At 51.6% G+C, this 17,559-nt stretch overlaps 1 protein-coding gene across 1 annotated transcript in view; it reads left to right on the top strand.

Moving 5' to 3' along the window:
* The first annotated feature begins 9,310 nt into the window (after positions 1 to 9,310).
* LOC141049130 (uncharacterized) overlaps positions 9,311 to 17,559 on the top strand; it is a 156,039-nt gene continuing 147,790 nt past the window's right edge. Inside the window, exon 1 of the mRNA XM_073545264.1 lies at positions 9,311 to 9,528. Within this exon, the coding sequence (XP_073401365.1) occupies positions 9,504 to 9,528 (25 nt within the window). The 5' untranslated portion in view covers positions 9,311 to 9,503. The remainder of the gene's footprint in view (positions 9,529 to 17,559) is intronic.

Consider the following 17,559-nt stretch of genomic DNA (forward strand, 5'->3'; position numbering starts at 1 on the left):
GGACCAGATCCTCCGGGGATGTGGTGACTTTGCTTGTGCCTACTTGGATGATATCGCTATCTTCAGCCAGACGTGGGAGGAACATCTGAACCAAGTAGCCGTTATTCTTGACCTGCTTCTTGCAGCAGGCCTAACCATTCGACCAGATAAATGCCAATTGGGGATGGGTGAAGTCCAGTACCTAGGGCATAGAGTAGGAGGAGGGAAGCTCCGTCCCGAACCTGCCAAAATCCAGGCTATTAGAGACTGGCCTGTACCCCAAACTAAGAAACAAGTTATGGCTTTTTTGGGCACTGCCAGTTATTACCGAAAATTTGTTTCGCATTTCAGCACTGTGGCCAAGCCTCTTACCGACCTGACCAAGAAAACGATGCCCCGGCTGGTGATCTGGACTCCAGCCTGTGATGAGGCTTTTAACCAGCTGAAGGACGCTCTGGTCTGTGACCCTGTTCTGGCTGCTCCAGACTACAAGAGGAGATTCATTGTGCAGACGGACGCCTCTGCTTATGGACTGGGAGCTGTCCTCAGCCAGGTGAATGCAGCTGGGGACGAGCACCCCATTGCCTACCTCAGCCGGAAACTGCTGGACCGAGAAGTGGCCTATGCAACTGTTGAAAAAGAATGTCTGGCTGTAGTGTGGGCCCTTAGGAAACTAAGGCCGTATCTGTATGGACGAGAATTCACTGTCATTACTGATCACAATCCCCTCACCTGGCTGAACAGAGTCTCTGGGGACAATGGACGCTTACTACGATGGAGCCTGGCACTGCAGCCCTATAACTTTACCATACAGTATAGAAGAGGCAGCCAACACCAAAATGCAGATGGACTGTCCAGGCAAGAGGAGCCCTGAGTCCTGTCAGCCATGCCTGTGTGTACTTAACCAGTGACCTGTAGAGGTCCCTAGTACGTACACAAATTGGGAGGGGAAGGGATTGTCATGATTTGTAGTCTTGCCCTGTCCTGTATTTTGTATAATATGTCATTTAACTTTCCTCTGGTTCATTTGCTGTAAATTAACCATGTCTCCTTCCCCCAATACTTTGCAATGTCTTGTGATGTACCTGGACCATAATCTAATTTAGGCTTGTGTCAACAGCTAGTGGAACTTTGGCTATTGTTTTCCTAAGCAGAAGATAGCCTACAATACACATCCTGTAGACTAAGTGGAGCCCTTACATTTCTAGAATCTTCTGATGGACCAAACCATTGAATAGTAGGTGTGACCCCTACCCCCCTTCAGATGGACTGATCCCAGGAGCCCTGACAATACATTCTTGCTTTAAGATCAGATGTGAGTTGGATGCTAAAAGAGAAGGGCGAGGCTGTCTGAGGAAGCTTCGGCCTCGGTGTGATCGTGGTGGATTTCTGGGACTCTTAAAGGACTATGGTTTTGTGATCTGGCACAAGGATTGTCGGGAGGTGCCCCCGAATCAGTTTCCTGTGGACTTATTTTGGGACTCTGCAAATTACCTTCGTGTTGTTCCTGTTTTTTGGTCAATAAATCTGTTGGATTATTCCCAGGCCTGTTGTCCCTCCTTGCTCTGGAGAATACTCCCGTCACACACATGTCTCCATTCCTCTGTTTCTTCAGGTGCACTTCGAATTTCTTCTCTTTCTGTAACATGAAGAGATAATTCTGCTCTGTCCAAGAACTCTTCACCTTCCTTAATGATCTTCAACGTAGCTAACCTCTCTTCCTCCAGCAGGGACACAAGCTGCATTTGTGGCATGTGAAGTTTGGCTTTTCCACTGGTAAGTCTGTGAACATGTAGCAAGAAATGCAGCTCACTAATGGCTCCTGGCCTCTTCCATCTTGAGATTTCTTAAAAACGATGAAAGATGAAAAGATGAGCCAAAATTCGGCGCGCGGTTTTTCCGATTTCCTCTTTTCAGCTGCAACTGCCAAAACCCAGTGATCGTTGAGCTCGCGGGAGACTCTTCACTTATCCCAGAAGGCACTGGGAATATGCAAATGATCTCCTCAAGACTCTTCCCCAGGGCGGAGTATTGATTACCGGATCTATTATAGGGCGGAGTATTGATGATCGGATCTATTATAGGGCGGAGTATTGATGATCGGGTCTATTATAGGGAGGAGTATCGATGATCGGATCTATTATAGGGCGGAGTATTGATGACCGGATCTATTATAGGGAGGAGTATTGATGATCGGATCTATTATAGGGCGGAGTATCGATGATCGGATCTATTATAGGGCGGAGTATCGATGATCGGATCTATTATAGGGCGGAGTATTGATGATCGGGTCTATTATAGGGAGTAGTATCGATGATCGGATCTATTATAGGGAGGAGTATTGATGATCGGATCTATTATAGGGCGGAGTATCGATGATCGGATCTATTATAGGGCGGAGTATCGATGATCGGATCTATTATAGGGCGGAGTATCGATGATCGGATCTATTATAGGGAGGAGTATCGATGATCGGATCTATTATAGGGAGGAGTATCGATGATCGGATCTATTATAGGGAGGAGTATCGATGATCGGATCTATTATAGGGCGGAGTATCGATGATCGGATCTATTATAGGGATGAGTATCGATGATCGGATCTATTATAGGGAGGAGTATCGATGATCGGATCTATTATAGGGAGGAGTATCGATGATCGGATCTATTATAGGGCGGAGTATCGATGATCGGATCTATTATAGGGCGGAGTATCGATGATCGGATCTATTATAGGGAGGAGTATCGATGATCGGATCTATTATAGGGAGGAGTATCGATGATCGGATCTATTATAGGGCGGAGTATTGATGATCGGATCTATTATAGGGCGGAGTATCGATGATCGGATCTATTATAGGGAGGAGTATCGATGATCGGATCTATTATAGGGCGGAGTATCGATGATCGGATCTATTATAGGGAGGAGTATTGATGATCGGATCTATTATAGGGTGGAGTATCGATGATCGGATCTATTATAGGGAGTAGTATCGATGATCGGATCTATTATAGGGAGGAGTATTGATGATCGGATCTATTATAGGGAGGAGTATCGATGATCGGATCTATTATAGGGAGGAGTATCGATGATCGGATCTATTATAGGGCGGAGTATTGATGATCGGATCTATTATAGGGAGGAGTATCGATGATCGGATCTATTATAGGGCGGAGTATCGATGATCGGATCTATTATAGGGCGGAGTATCGATGATCGGATCTATTATAGGGAGGAGTATCGATGATCGGATCTATTATAGGGTGGAGTATCGATGATCGGATCTATTATAGGGCGGAGTATTGATGATCGGATCTATTATGGGGCGGAGTATCGATGATCGGATCTATTATGGGGCGGAGTATTGATGATCGGATCTATTATGGGGCGGAGTATCGATGATCGGATCTATTATAGGGCGGAGTATTGATGATCGGATCTATTATGGGGCGGAGTATCGATGATCGGATCTATTATAGGGCGGAGTATCGATGATCGGATCTATTATAGGGAGGAGTATCGATGATCGGATCTATTATAGGGAGGAGTATCGATGATCGGATCTATTATAGGGAGGAGTATCGATGATCGGATCTATTATAGGGCGGAGTATCGATGATCGGATCTATTATAGGGCGGAGTATCGATGATCGGATCTATTATAGGGAGGAGTATCGATGATCGGATCTATTATAGGGAGGAGTATCGATGATCGGATCTATTATAGGGCGGAGTATTGATGATCGGATCTATTATAGGGCGGAGTATCGATGATCGGATCTATTATAGGGAGGAGTATCGATGATCGGATCTATTATAGGGCGGAGTATCGATGATCGGATCTATTATAGGGAGGAGTATTGATGATCGGATCTATTATAGGGTGGAGTATCGATGATCGGATCTATTATAGGGAGTAGTATCGATGATCGGATCTATTATAGGGAGGAGTATTGATGATCGGATCTATTATAGGGAGGAGTATCGATGATCGGATCTATTATAGGGAGGAGTATCGATGATCGGATCTATTATAGGGCGGAGTATTGATGATCGGATCTATTATAGGGAGGAGTATCGATGATCGGATCTATTATAGGGCGGAGTATCGATGATCGGATCTATTATAGGGCGGAGTATCGATGATCGGATCTATTATAGGGAGGAGTATCGATGATCGGATCTATTATAGGGTGGAGTATCGATGATCGGATCTATTATAGGGCGGAGTATTGATGATCGGATCTATTATGGGGCGGAGTATCGATGATCGGATCTATTATGGGGCGGAGTATTGATGATCGGATCTATTATGGGGCGGAGTATCGATGATCGGATCTATTATAGGGCGGAGTATTGATGATCGGATCTATTATGGGGCGGAGTATCGATGATCGGATCTATTATAGGGCGGAGTATCGATGATCGGATCTATTATAGGGAGGAGTATCGATGATCGGATCTATTATAGGGAGGAGTATCGATGATCGGATCTATTATAGGGTGGAGTATCGATGATCGGATCTATTATAGGGCGGAGTATTGATGATCGGATCTATTATGGGGCGGAGTATCGATGATCGGATCTATTATAGGGAGGAGTATCGATGATCGGATCTATTATAGGGAGGAGTATCGATGATCGGATCTATTATAGGGCGGAGTATCGATGATCGGATCTATTATAGGGAGGAGTATCGATGATCGGATCTATTATAGGGAGGAGTATCGATGATCGGATCTATTATAGGGAGTAGTATCGATGATCGGATCTATTATAGGGAGGAGTATTGATGATCGGATCTATTATAGGGTGGAGTATCGATGATCGGATCTATTATAGGGCGGAGTATTGATGATCGGATCTATTATGGGGAGGAGTATCGATGATCGGATCTATTATAGGGCGGAGTATCGATGATCGGATCTATTATAGGGAGGAGTATCGATGATCGGATCTATTATAGGGAGGAGTATCGATGATCAGATCTATTATAGGGTGGAGTATCGATGATCGGATCTATTATAGGGCGGAGTATTGATGATCGGATCTATTATGGGGCGGAGTATCGATGATCGGATCTATTATAGGGAGGAGAATCGATGATCGGATCTATTATAGGGAGGAGTATCGATGATCGGATCTATTATAGGGCGGAGTATTGATGATCGGATCTATTATAGGGAGGAGTATCGATGATCGGATCTATTATAGGGAGGAGTATCGATGATCGGATCTATTATAGGGAGTAGTATCGATGATCGGATCTATTATAGGGAGGAGTATTGATGATCGGATCTATTATAGGGCGGAGTATCGATGATCGCATCTATTATAGGGCGGAGTATCGATGATCGGATCTATTATAGGGCGGAGTATCGATGATCGGATCTATTATAGGGCGGAGTATCGATGATCGGATCTATTATAGGGCGGAGTATTGATGATCGGATCTATTATGGGGCGGAGTATCGATGATCGGATCTATTATAGGGCGGAGTATCGATGATCGGATCTATTATAGGGAGGAGTATCGATGATCGGATCTATTATAGGGCGGAGTATTGATGATCGGATCTATTATGGGGCGGAGTATCGATGATCGGATCTATTATAGGGCGGAGTATCGATGATCGGATCTATTATAGGGCGGAGTATTGATGATCGGATCTATTATGGGGCGGAGTATCGATGATCGGATCTATTATAGGGCGGAGTATCGATGATCGGATCTATTATAGGGAGGAGTATCGATGATCGGATCTATTATAGGGAGGAGTATCGATGATCGGATCTATTATAGGGTGGAGTATCGATGATCGGATCTATTATAGGGCGGAGTATTGATGATCGGATCTATTATGGGGCGGAGTATCGATGATCGGATCTATTATAGGGAGGAGTATCGATGATCGGATCTATTATAGGGAGGAGTATCGATGATCGGATCTATTATAGGGCGGAGTATCGATGATCGGATCTATTATAGGGAGGAGTATCGATGATCGGATCTATTATAGGGAGGAGTATCGATGATCGGATCTATTATAGGGAGTAGTATCGATGATCGGATCTATTATAGGGAGGAGTATTGATGATCGGATCTATTATAGGGTGGAGTATCGATGATCGGATCTATTATAGGGTGGAGTATCGATGATCGGATCTATTATAGGGCGGAGTATTGATGATCGGATCTATTATGGGGCGGAGTATCGATGATCGGATCTATTATAGGGCGGAGTATCGATGATCGGATCTATTATAGGTAGGAGTATCGATGATCGGATCTATTATAGGGAGTAGTATCGATGATCGGATCTATTATAGGGAGTAGTATCGATGATCGGATCTATTATAGGGCGGAGTATCGATGATCGGATCTATTATAGGGCGGAGTATCGATGATCGGATCTATTATAGGGCGGAGTATTGATGATCGGATCTATTATAGGGCGGAGTATCGATGATCGGATCTATTATAGGGAGGAGTATCGATGATCGGATCTATTATAGGGCGGAGTATTGATGATCGGATCTATTATGGGGCGGAGTATCGATGATCGGATCTATTATAGGGAGGAGTATCGATGATCGGATCTATTATAGGGAGGAGTATCGATGATCGGATCTATTATAGGGCGGAGTATTGATGATCGGATCTATTATAGGGAGGAGTATCGATGATCGGATCTATTATAGGGAGGAGTATCGATGATCGGATCTATTATAGGGAGTAGTATCGATGATCGGATCTATTATAGGGAGGAGTATTGATGATCGGATCTATTATAGGGCGGAGTATCGATGATCGGATCTATTATAGGGCGGAGTATCGATGATCGGATCTATTATAGGGAGGAGTATTGATGATCGGATCTATTATAGGGCGGAGTATCGATGATCGGATCTATTATAGGGCGGAGTATCGATGATCGGATCTATTATAGGGCGGAGTATTGATGATCGGATCTATTATGGGGCGGAGTATCGATGATCGGATCTATTATAGGGAGGAGTATCGATGATCGGATCTATTATAGGGAGGAGTATCGATGATCGGATCTATTATAGGGAGGAGTATCGATGATCGGATCTATTATAGGGCGGAGTATTGATGATCGGATCTATTATAGGGCGGAGTATTGATGATTGGATCTATTATGGGGCGGAGTATCGATGATCGGATCTATTATGGGGAGGAGTATCGATGATCGGATCTATTATAGGGAGGAGTATCGATGATCGGATCTATTATAGGGCGGAGTATCGATGATCGGATCTATTATAGGGCGGAGTATTGATGATCGGATCTATTATGGGGCGGAGTATCGATGATCGGATCTATTATAGGGAGGAGTATCGATGATCGGATCTATTATAGGGCGGAGTATCGATGATCGGATCTATTATAGGGCGGAGTATCGATGATCGGATCTATTATAGGGAGGAGTATCGATGATCGGATCTATTATAGGGAGGAGTATCGATGATCGGATCTATTATAGGGCGGAGTATCGATGATCGGATCTATTATAGGGAGGAGTATTGATGATCGGGTCTATTATAGGGCGGAGTATCGATGATCGGATCTATTATAGGGCGGAGTATTGATGATCGGATCTATTATGGGGCGGAGTATCGATGATCGGATCTATTATAGGGAGGAGTATCGATGATCGGATCTATTATAGGGAGGAGTATCGATGATCGGATCTATTATAGGGCGGAGTATCGATGATCGGATCTATTATAGGGCGGAGTATCGATGATCGGATCTATTATAGGGCGGAGTATTGATGATCGGATCTATTATAGGGAGGAGTATTGATGATCGGATCTATTATAGGGCGGAGTATCGATGATCGGATCTATTATAGGGCGGAGTATCGATGATCGGATCTATTATAGGGCGGAGTATTGATGATCGGATCTATTATAGGGCGGAGTATCGATGATCGGATCTATTATAGGGAGGAGTATCGATGATCGGATCTATTATAGGGCGGAGTATTGATGATCGGATCTATTATAGGGAGGAGTATCGATGATCGGATCTATTATAGGGCGGAGTATCGATGATCGGATCTATTATAGGGAGGAGTATCGATGATCGGATCTATTATAGGGAGGAGTATCGATGATCGGATCTATTATAGGGCGGAGTATCGATGATCGGATCTATTATAGGGAGGAGTATTGATGATCGGATCTATTATAGGGCGGAGTATCGATGATCGGATCTATTATAGGGCGGAGTATGGATGATCGGATCTATTATAGGGCGGAGTATCGATGATCGGATCTATTATAGGGAGGAGTATCGATGATCGGATCTATTATAGGGCGGAGTATCGATGATCGGATCTATTATAGGGAGGAGTATTGATGATCGGATCTATTATAGGGCGGAGTATCGATGATCGGATCTATTATAGGGCGGAGTATTGATGATCGGATCTATTATAGGGAGGAGTATCGATGATCGGATCTATTATAGGGAGGAGTATCGATGATCGGATCTATTATAGGGCGGAGTATCGATGATCGGATCTATTATAGGGCGGAGTATTGATGATCGGATCTATTATAGGGAGGAGTATCGATGATCGGATCTATTATAGGGAGGAGTATCGATGATCGGATCTATTATAGGGAGGAGTATCGATGATCGGATCTATTATAGGGCGGAGTATTGATGATCGGATCTATTATAGGGAGGAGTATCGATGATCGGATCTATTATAGGGCGGAGTATCGATGATCGGATCTATTATAGGGCGGAGTATTGATGATCGGATCTATTATAGGGCGGAGTATCGATGATCGGATCTATTATAGGGCGGAGTATCGATGATCGGATCTATTATAGGGCGGAGTATCGATGATCGGATCTATTATAGGGCGGAGTATTGATGATCGGATCTATTATAGGGCGGAGTATCGATGATCGGATCTATTATAGGGAGGAGTATCGATGATCGGATCTATTATAGGGCGGAGTATCGATGATCGGATCTATTATAGGGCGGAGTATTGATGATCGGATCTATTATAGGGTGGAGTATCGATGATCGGATCTATTATAGGGAGGAGTATTGATGATCGGATCTATTATAGGGTGGAGTATCGATGATCGGATCTATTATAGGGCGGAGTATCGATGATCGGATCTATTATAGGGAGGAGTATCGATGATCGGATCTATTATAGGGCGGAGTATCGATGATCGGATCTATTATAGGGCGGAGTATTGATGACTGATCTGTAGTTGTCAGCCGCCTGCAGTTCCCCTCTTCTCCAGCAGATGGCGCCGGCGGTGCAGCCTCCCCGCTCCGCGCTCGCACCTGCCGCTCTTCTCCGCGGTGTCGCTGGTTGTATGTTCACATTGTCTTGTCTGCAGCCGCAGGGAATGAACCGTCTCTGACACCCGGAGCTGTTACCAGGGCAACCGAAGTAGACCCGTGAGCCGCCCGCAGGGGGGCGGAGCTCAGAGCCGGGTCAGCGCTCGTCAGAGAGAGGAATGAAGTGCGAGCTCTGTGTACAAGGTGAGTGCAAAGCCGAGACCCCGACACACGGACCGCCCCCTATAGAGGGAGACCCCGATACACAGACCGCCCCCTATAGAGGGAGACCCCGATACACAGACCGCCCCATATAGAGGGAGACCCCGACACACGGACCGTCCCCTATAGAGGGAGACCCCGATACACAGACCGCCCCCTATAGAGGGAGACCCCGACACACGGACCGCCCCCTATAGAGGGAGACCCCGATACACAGACCGCCCCCTATAGAGGGAGACCCCGACACACGGACCGTCCCCTATAGAGGGAGACCCCGATACACAGACCGTCCCCTATAGAGGGAGACCCCGATACACAGACCGCCCCCTATAGAGGGAGACCCCGACACACGGACCGCCCCCTATAGAGGGAGACCCCGACACACGGACCGTCCCCTATAGAGGGAGACCCCGACACACGGACCGCCCCCTATAGAGGGAGACCCCGATACACAGACCGCCCCCTATAGAGGGAGACCCCGACACACGGACCGCCCCCTATAGAGGGAGACCCCGATACACGGACCGCCCCCTATAGAGGGAGACCCCGACACACGGACCGTCCCCTATAGAGGGAGACCCCGACACACGGACCGCCCCCTATAGAGGGAGACCCCGACACACGGACCGCCCCCTATAGAGGGAGACCCCGATACACAGACCGCCCCCTATAGAGGGAGACCCCGACACACGGACCGCCCCCTATAGAGGGAGACCCCGATACACGGACCGTCCCCTATAGAGGGAGACCCCGACACACGGACCGTCCCCTATAGAGGGAGACCCCGACACACGGACCGCCCCCTATAGAGGGAGACCCCGACACACGGACCGCCCCCTATAGAGGGAGACCCCGACACACGGACCACCCCCTATAGAGGGAGACCCCGACACACGGACCGCCCCCTATAGAGGGAGACCCCGACACACAGACCGCCCCCTATAGAGGGAGACCCCGATACACGGACCGTCCCCTATAGAGGGAGACCCCGATACACAGACCGCCCCCTATAGAGGGAGACCCCGACACACGGACCGCCCCCTATAGAGGGAGACCCCGACACACGGACCGCCCCCTATAGAGGGAGACCCCGACACACGGACCACCCCCTATAGAGGGAGACCCCGACACACGGACCGCCCCCTATAGAGGGAGACCCCGACACACAGACCGCCCCCTATAGAGGGAGACCCCGATACACGGACCGTCCCCTATAGAGGGAGACCCCGATACACAGACCGCCCCCTATAGAGGGAGACCCCGACACACGGACCGCCCCCTATAGAGGGAGACCCCGATACACAGACCGCCCCCTATAGAGGGAGACCCCGACACACGGACCGCCCCCTATAGAGGGAGACCCCGATACACGGACCGCCCCCTATAGAGGGAGACCCTGACACACGGACCGTCCCCTATAGAGGGAGACCCCGACACACGGACCTTCCCCTATAGAGGGAGACCACGACACACGGACCATCCCCTATAGAGGGAGACCCCGATACACGGACCGTCCCCTATAGAGGGAGACCCCGATAAACAGACCGCCCCCTATAGAGGGAGACCCCGACACACGGACCGCCCCCTATAGAGGGAGACCCCGACACACGGACCGTCCCCTATAGAGGGAGACCCCGACACACGGACCGCCCCTATAGAGGGAGACCCTGACACACGGACCGTCCCCTATAGAGGGAGACCCCGACACACGGACCTTCCCCTATAGAGGGAGACCCCGACACACGGACCGTCCCCTATAGAGGGAGACCCCGACACACGGACCGTCCCCTATAGAGGGAGACCCCGACACACGGACCGCCCCCTATAGAGGGAGACCCTGACACACGGACCGTCCCCTATAGAGGGAGACCCTGACACACGGACCTTCCCCTATAGAGGGAGACCCCGACACACGGACCGTCCCCTATAGAGGGAGACCCCGATACACGGACCGTCCCCTATTAGGGAGACCCCCGATACACGGACCGCCCCCTATAGAGGGAGACCCCCGATACACGGACCGCCCCCTATAGAGGGAGACCCCGACACACGGACTGCCCCATATAGAGGGAGACCCCTATGCACGTACTGCCCCTATAGAGGGAGACCCCCGATACACGGACCGCCCCCTATAGAGGGAGACCCCCGATACACGAACTGCCCCCTATAGAGGGAGACCCCCGATACACGGACTTCCCCCTATAGAGGGAGACCCCGATACACGGACCGCCCCCTATAGAGGGAGACCCCGACACACGGACTGCCCCATATAGAGGGAGACCCCTATGCACGTACTGCCCCCTATAGAGGGAGACCCCCGATACACGGACCGCCCCCTATAGAGGGAGACCCCCGATACACGGACCGCCCCCTATAGAGGGAGACCCCTGATACACGGACCGCCCCCTATAGAGGGAGACCCCCGATACACGGACCGCCCCCTATAGAGGGAGACCCCGACACACGGACTGCCCCATATAGAGGGAGACCCCTATGCACGTACTGCCCCCTATAGAGGGAGACCCCCGATACACGGACCGCCCCCTATAGAGGGAGACCCCCGATACACGGACCGCCCCCTATAGAGGGAGACCCCCGATACACGGACCGCCCCCTATAGAGGGAGACCCCTGACACACGGACCGCCCCCTATAGAGGGAGACCCCCCATACACGGACCGCCCCCTATAGAGGGAGACCCCCGATACACGGACCGCCCCCTATAGAGGGAGACCCCCGACACACAGACCGCCCCCTATAGAGGGAGACCCCCGATACACGGACTGCCCCTTATAGAGGGAGACCCCTGATACACAGACTGCCCCCTATAGAGGGAGACCCCGACACACGAACTGCCCCCTATAGAAGGAGACCCCGATACACGGATCGCCCCTATAGAGGGAGACCCCCATACACGGACTGCCCCCTATAGAGGGAGACCCCGATACACGGACTGCCCTTTATAGAGGGAGACCCCAGATACACGGACTGCCCCCTATAGAGTGAGACCCCGATACATGGACTACCTCTATAGAAGGAAGACCCCGATACACGGACTGCTCCTATAGAGGGAGACCCCAGACACACGGACTGCCCCCTATAGAGGGAGACCCCAGATACATGGACTGCCCCCTATAGAGGGAGACCCCAGATGCGTGGAGTCTCCCAAGTCCATGGACTTTTCTCTGATCCGTGACTGCCCTCTATAGTCATTCGTTTGAATAGCCTCCAGATGCCCCCTCGGTCAATGTCTCCTGACCCTATTTGCCCCCCTCGGTCTGCGTGTCCTCTCCTCAGATGCCCCCTTGGTCAGCATCTCCTGCTCCCGGATTGTCGCCTCGGTCTGCATCTCCTGCCCCTAGATGCCCCCCTCGGTCAGCGTTTCCTGTCCCCAGATCCCCCCTTGGTCAGTGTCTCCTGCCCCCAGATCCCCCCTCGGTCAGCGTCTCTTGCCCCCAGATCCCCCTCGGTCTGCGTCTCTTGCCCCCAGATCCCCCTCGGTCTGCGTCTCTTGCCCCCAGATCCCCCTCGGTCTGCGTCTCCTGCCCCCAGATCCCCCCTCGGTCTGCGTCTCTTGCCCCCAGATCCCCCTCGGTCAGCGTCTCCTGCCCCCAGATCCCCCCTCGGTCAGCGTTTCTTGCCCCCAGATCCCCCTCGGTCTGCGTCTCTTGCCCCCAGATCCCCCTCGGTCTGCGTCTCCTGCCCCCAGATGCCCCCTCGGTCAGCGTCTCCTGCCCCCAGATGCCCCCTCGGTCAGCGTCTCCTGCCCCCAGATGCCCCCTCGGTCAGCGTCTCCTGCCCCCAGATGCCCCCTCGGTCAGCGTCTCCTGCCCCCAGATCCCCCCTCGGTCAGCGTCTCCTGCCCCCAGATCCCCCCTCGGTCAGCGTCTCTTGCCCCCAGATCCCCCCTCGGTCAGCGTCTCCTGCCCCCAGATCCCCCCTCGGTCAGCGTCTCTTGCCCCCAGATCCCCCCTCGGTCAGCGTCTCCTGCCCCCAGATCCCCCCTCGGTCAGCGTCTCCTGCCCCCAGATCCCCCCTCGGTCAGCGTCTCTTGCCCCCAGATCCCCCCTCGGTCAGCATCTCCTGCCCCCAGATCCCCCCTCGGTCAGCGTCTCCTGCCCCCAGATCCCCCCTCGGTCAGCGTCTCCTGCCCCCAGATCCCCCCTCGGTCAGCGTCTCCTGCCCCCAGATCCCCCCTCGGTCAGCGTCTCCTGCCCCCAAATCCCCACTCGGTCAGCGTCTCCTGCCCCCAAATCCCCACTCGGTCAGCGTCTCCTGCCCCCAGATCCCCACTCGGTCAGCGTCTCCTGCCCCCAAATCCCCACTCGGTCAGCGTCTCCTGCCCCCAGATCCCCCCTCGGTCAGCGTCTCCTGCCCCCAGATCCCCCCTCGGTCAGCGTCTCCTGCCCCCAAATCCCCACTCGGTCAGCGTCTCCTGCCCCCAGATCCCCCCTCGGTCAGCGTCTCCTGCCCCCAGATCCCCCCTCGGTCAGCGTCTCCTGCCCCCAGATCCCCCCTCGGTCAGCGTCTCCTGCCCCCAGATCCCCCCTCGGTCAGCGTCTCCTGCCCCCAGATCCCCCCTCGGTCAGCGTCTCCTGCCCCCAGATCCCCCTCGGTCAGCGTCTCCTGCCCCCAGATCCCCCCTCGGTCAGCGTCTCCTGCCCCCAGATCCCCCCTCGGTCAGCGTCTCCTGCCCCCAGATCCCCCCTCGGTCAGCGTCTCCTGCCCCCAGATCCCCCCTCGGTCAGCGTCTCCTGCCCCCAGATCCCCCTCGGTCAGCGTCTCCTGCCCCCAGATCCCCCCTCGGTCAGCGTCTCCTGCCCCCAGATCCCCCCTCGGTCAGCGTCTCCTGCCCCCAGATCCCCCCTCGGTCAGCGTCTCTTGCCCCCAGATCCCCCCTCGGTCAGCGTCTCTTGCCCCCAGATCCCCCCTCGGTCAGCGTCTCCTGCCCCCAAATCCCCCCTCGGTCAGCGTCTCGCGTCTCCTGGAGTGTCCCGGGGTTTCCTCGGAGCTGGCAGCGGCCCCTAGTAGTGGGATGTAGGAGGGCTCATCAGCCACGTTTATACCCTCCGTCTGCTCCCGGGTGCAGGTCAGAGGGAGGATGAGAAGAGGAGGTGCAAGGACTGATCGCTCAGGTACCCGGGGGCTCAGGGGGCTTCCACTGGGTGTAACTGGAGGTAGTGCAAATATAATTTGGGGCATAAATAAGGGGTGACTCCTCTCCCCATAGTGGGGGCTGAATAGAAATTCCTCTGGTTTCTTTGGTGCATAGCCATACTTCATGACTGTTTCCTTCGTCCTTAGATATTCCATCTGTTTTCTTGCTGCATGGTTGTGCCTTCTATCTGTTTCCTTTGGTGGACAGATAGATGTTCCTCCTGACTGTTTCCTTGGTGCATGGAAGTCTCTCCTGACTGTTTCCTTGGTGCATGGATGTCCCTCCTGACTGTTTGCTTGATGCACGGCTGTCCCTCCTGACTGTTTCTTTGGTGCATGGATGTGTCTCCTGACTGTTTCCTTAGTGCAAGGATGTCCTTCCTGACTTTGCTTGATGCACGGATGTCCCTCCTGACTGGTTCCTTGGTGCATGGGTGTTCCTCCTGACTGTTTCCTTGGTGCATGGATGTTCCTCCTGACTGTTTCCTTGCTGCATGGATGTTCCTTCTGACTGTTTCCTTGGTGCATGGATGTCCTTCCTGACTGTTTCCTTGGTGCATGGATGTTCCTCCTGACTGTTTCCTTGGTGTATGGATGTTCCTGCAGACTGTTTCCTTGGTGCATGGATGTTCCTGCAGACTGTTTCCTTGGTGCGTGGATGTCCCACCTGACTGTTTCCTTGGTGCATGGATGTTCCTCCTGACTGTTTCCTTGGTGCATGGATGTTCCTTCTGACTGTTTCCTTCGTGCAAGGATGTCCCTCCCGACTGTTTACTTGGTGCAGGGATGTTCCTTCTGACTGGTTCCTTGGTGCATGGATGTTCCTCCTGACTGTTTCCTTGGTGCATGGATGTTCCTCCTGACTGTTTCCTTGGTGCATGGATGTTCCTCCTGACTGTTTCCTTCGTGCAAGGATGTGCCTCCCGACTGTTTCCTTGGTGCAGGGATGTTCCTTCTGACTGTTTCCTTAGTGCATGGATGTTCCTTCTGACTGTTTCCCTTGGCGGACTAATGTTCATCCTGACTGTTTCCTTGGTGCATGGATGTTCCTCCTGACTGTTTCCTTGGTGCATGGATGTTCCTCCTGACTGTTTCCTTGGTGCATGGATGTTCCTCCTGACTGTTTCCTTCGTGCAAGGATGTCCCTCCCGACTGTTTCCTTGGTGCATGGATGTTCCTTCTGACTGTTTCCTTGGTGCATGGATGTTCCTTCTGACTGTTTCCCTTGGCGGACTAATGTTCATCCTGACTGTTTCCTTGGTGCATGGATGTTCCTCCTGACTGTTTCCTTGGTGCATGGATGTTCCTCCTGACTGTTTCCTTCGTGCAAGGATGTCCCTCCCGACTGTTTCCTTGGTGCAGGGATGTTCCTTCTGACTGTTTCCTTGGTGCATGGATGTTCCTCCTGACTGTTTCCTTGGTGCATGGATGTTCCTCCTGACTATTTCCTTGGTGCATGGATGTTCCTCCTGACTGTTTCCTTCGTGCAAGGATGTCCCTCCCGACTGTTTCCTTGGTGCAGGGATGTTCCTTCTGACTGTTTCCTTGGTGCATGGATATTCCTCCTGACTGTTTCCTTGGTGCATGGATGTTCCTCCTGACTGCTTCCTTGGTGCACGGATGTTCCTCCTGACTGTTTCCTTGGTGCACGGATGTTCCTCCTGACTGTTTCCTTGGTGCATGGATGTTCCTCCTGACTGCTTCCTTGGTGCACGGATGTTCCTCCTGACTGTTTCCTTGGTGCACGGATGTTCCTCCTGACTGTTTCCTTGGTGCATGGATGTTCCTCCTGACTGTTTCCTTGGTGCATGGATGTTCCTCCTGACTGTTTCCTTGGTGCACGGATGTTCCTCCTGACTGTTTCCTTGGTGCAGGGATGTTCCTTCTGACTGTTTCCTTGGTGCATGGATGTTCCTCCTGACTGCTTCCTTGGTGCACGGATGTTCCTCCTGACTGTTTCCTTGGTGCACGGATGTTCCTCCTGACTGTTTCCTTGGTGCATGGATGTTCCTTCTGACTGGTTCCTTGGTGCATGGATGTTCCTCCTGACTGTTTCCTTGGTGCATGGATGTCCCTCCTGACTGTTTCCTTCGTGCAAGGATGTCCCTCCTGACTGTTTCCTTGGTGCATGGATGTTCCTTCTGACTGTTTCCTTGGTGCATGGATGTTCCTTCTGACTGTTTCCTTTGGCGGACTAATGTTCACCCTGACTGTTTCCTTGGTGCATGGATGTTCCTCCTGACTGTTTCCTTGGTGCATGGATGTTCCTCCTGACTGTTTCCTTCGTGCAAGGATGTGCCTCCCGACTGTTTCCTTGGTGCAGGGATGTTCCTTCTGACTGTTTCCTTGGTGCATGGATGTTCCTTCTGACTGTTTCCCTTGGCGGACTAATGTTCATCCTGACTGTTTCCTTGGTGCATGGATGTTCCTCCTGACTGTTTCCTTGGTGCATGGATGTTCCTCCTGACTGTTTCCTTCGTGCAAGGATGTGCCTCCCGACTGTTTCCTTGGTGCAGGGATGTTCCTTCTGACTGTTTCCTTGGTGCATGGATGTTCCTCCTGACTGTTTCCTTGGTGCATGGATGTTCCTCCTGACTGTTTCCTTGGTGCATGGATGTTCCTCCTGACTGTTTCCTTCGTGCAAGGATGTCCCTCCCGACTGTTTCCTTGGTGCATGGATGTTCCTTCTGACTGTTTCCTTGGTGCATGCATGTTCCTTCTGACTGTTTCCCTTGGCGGACTAATGTTCATCCTGACTGTTTCCTTGGTGCATGGATGTTCCTCCTGACTGTTTCCTTGGTGCATGGATGTTCCTCCTGACTGTTTCCTTGGTGCATGGATGTTCCTCCTGACTGTT

The sequence above is a fragment of the Dendrobates tinctorius genome, unplaced genomic scaffold (genome assembly GCF_039654945.1).
Source record: "Dendrobates tinctorius isolate UK_male_01 unplaced genomic scaffold, ASM3965494v1 ptg000143l, whole genome shotgun sequence".
Taxonomy (NCBI): Eukaryota; Metazoa; Chordata; class Amphibia; order Anura; family Dendrobatidae; genus Dendrobates; species Dendrobates tinctorius.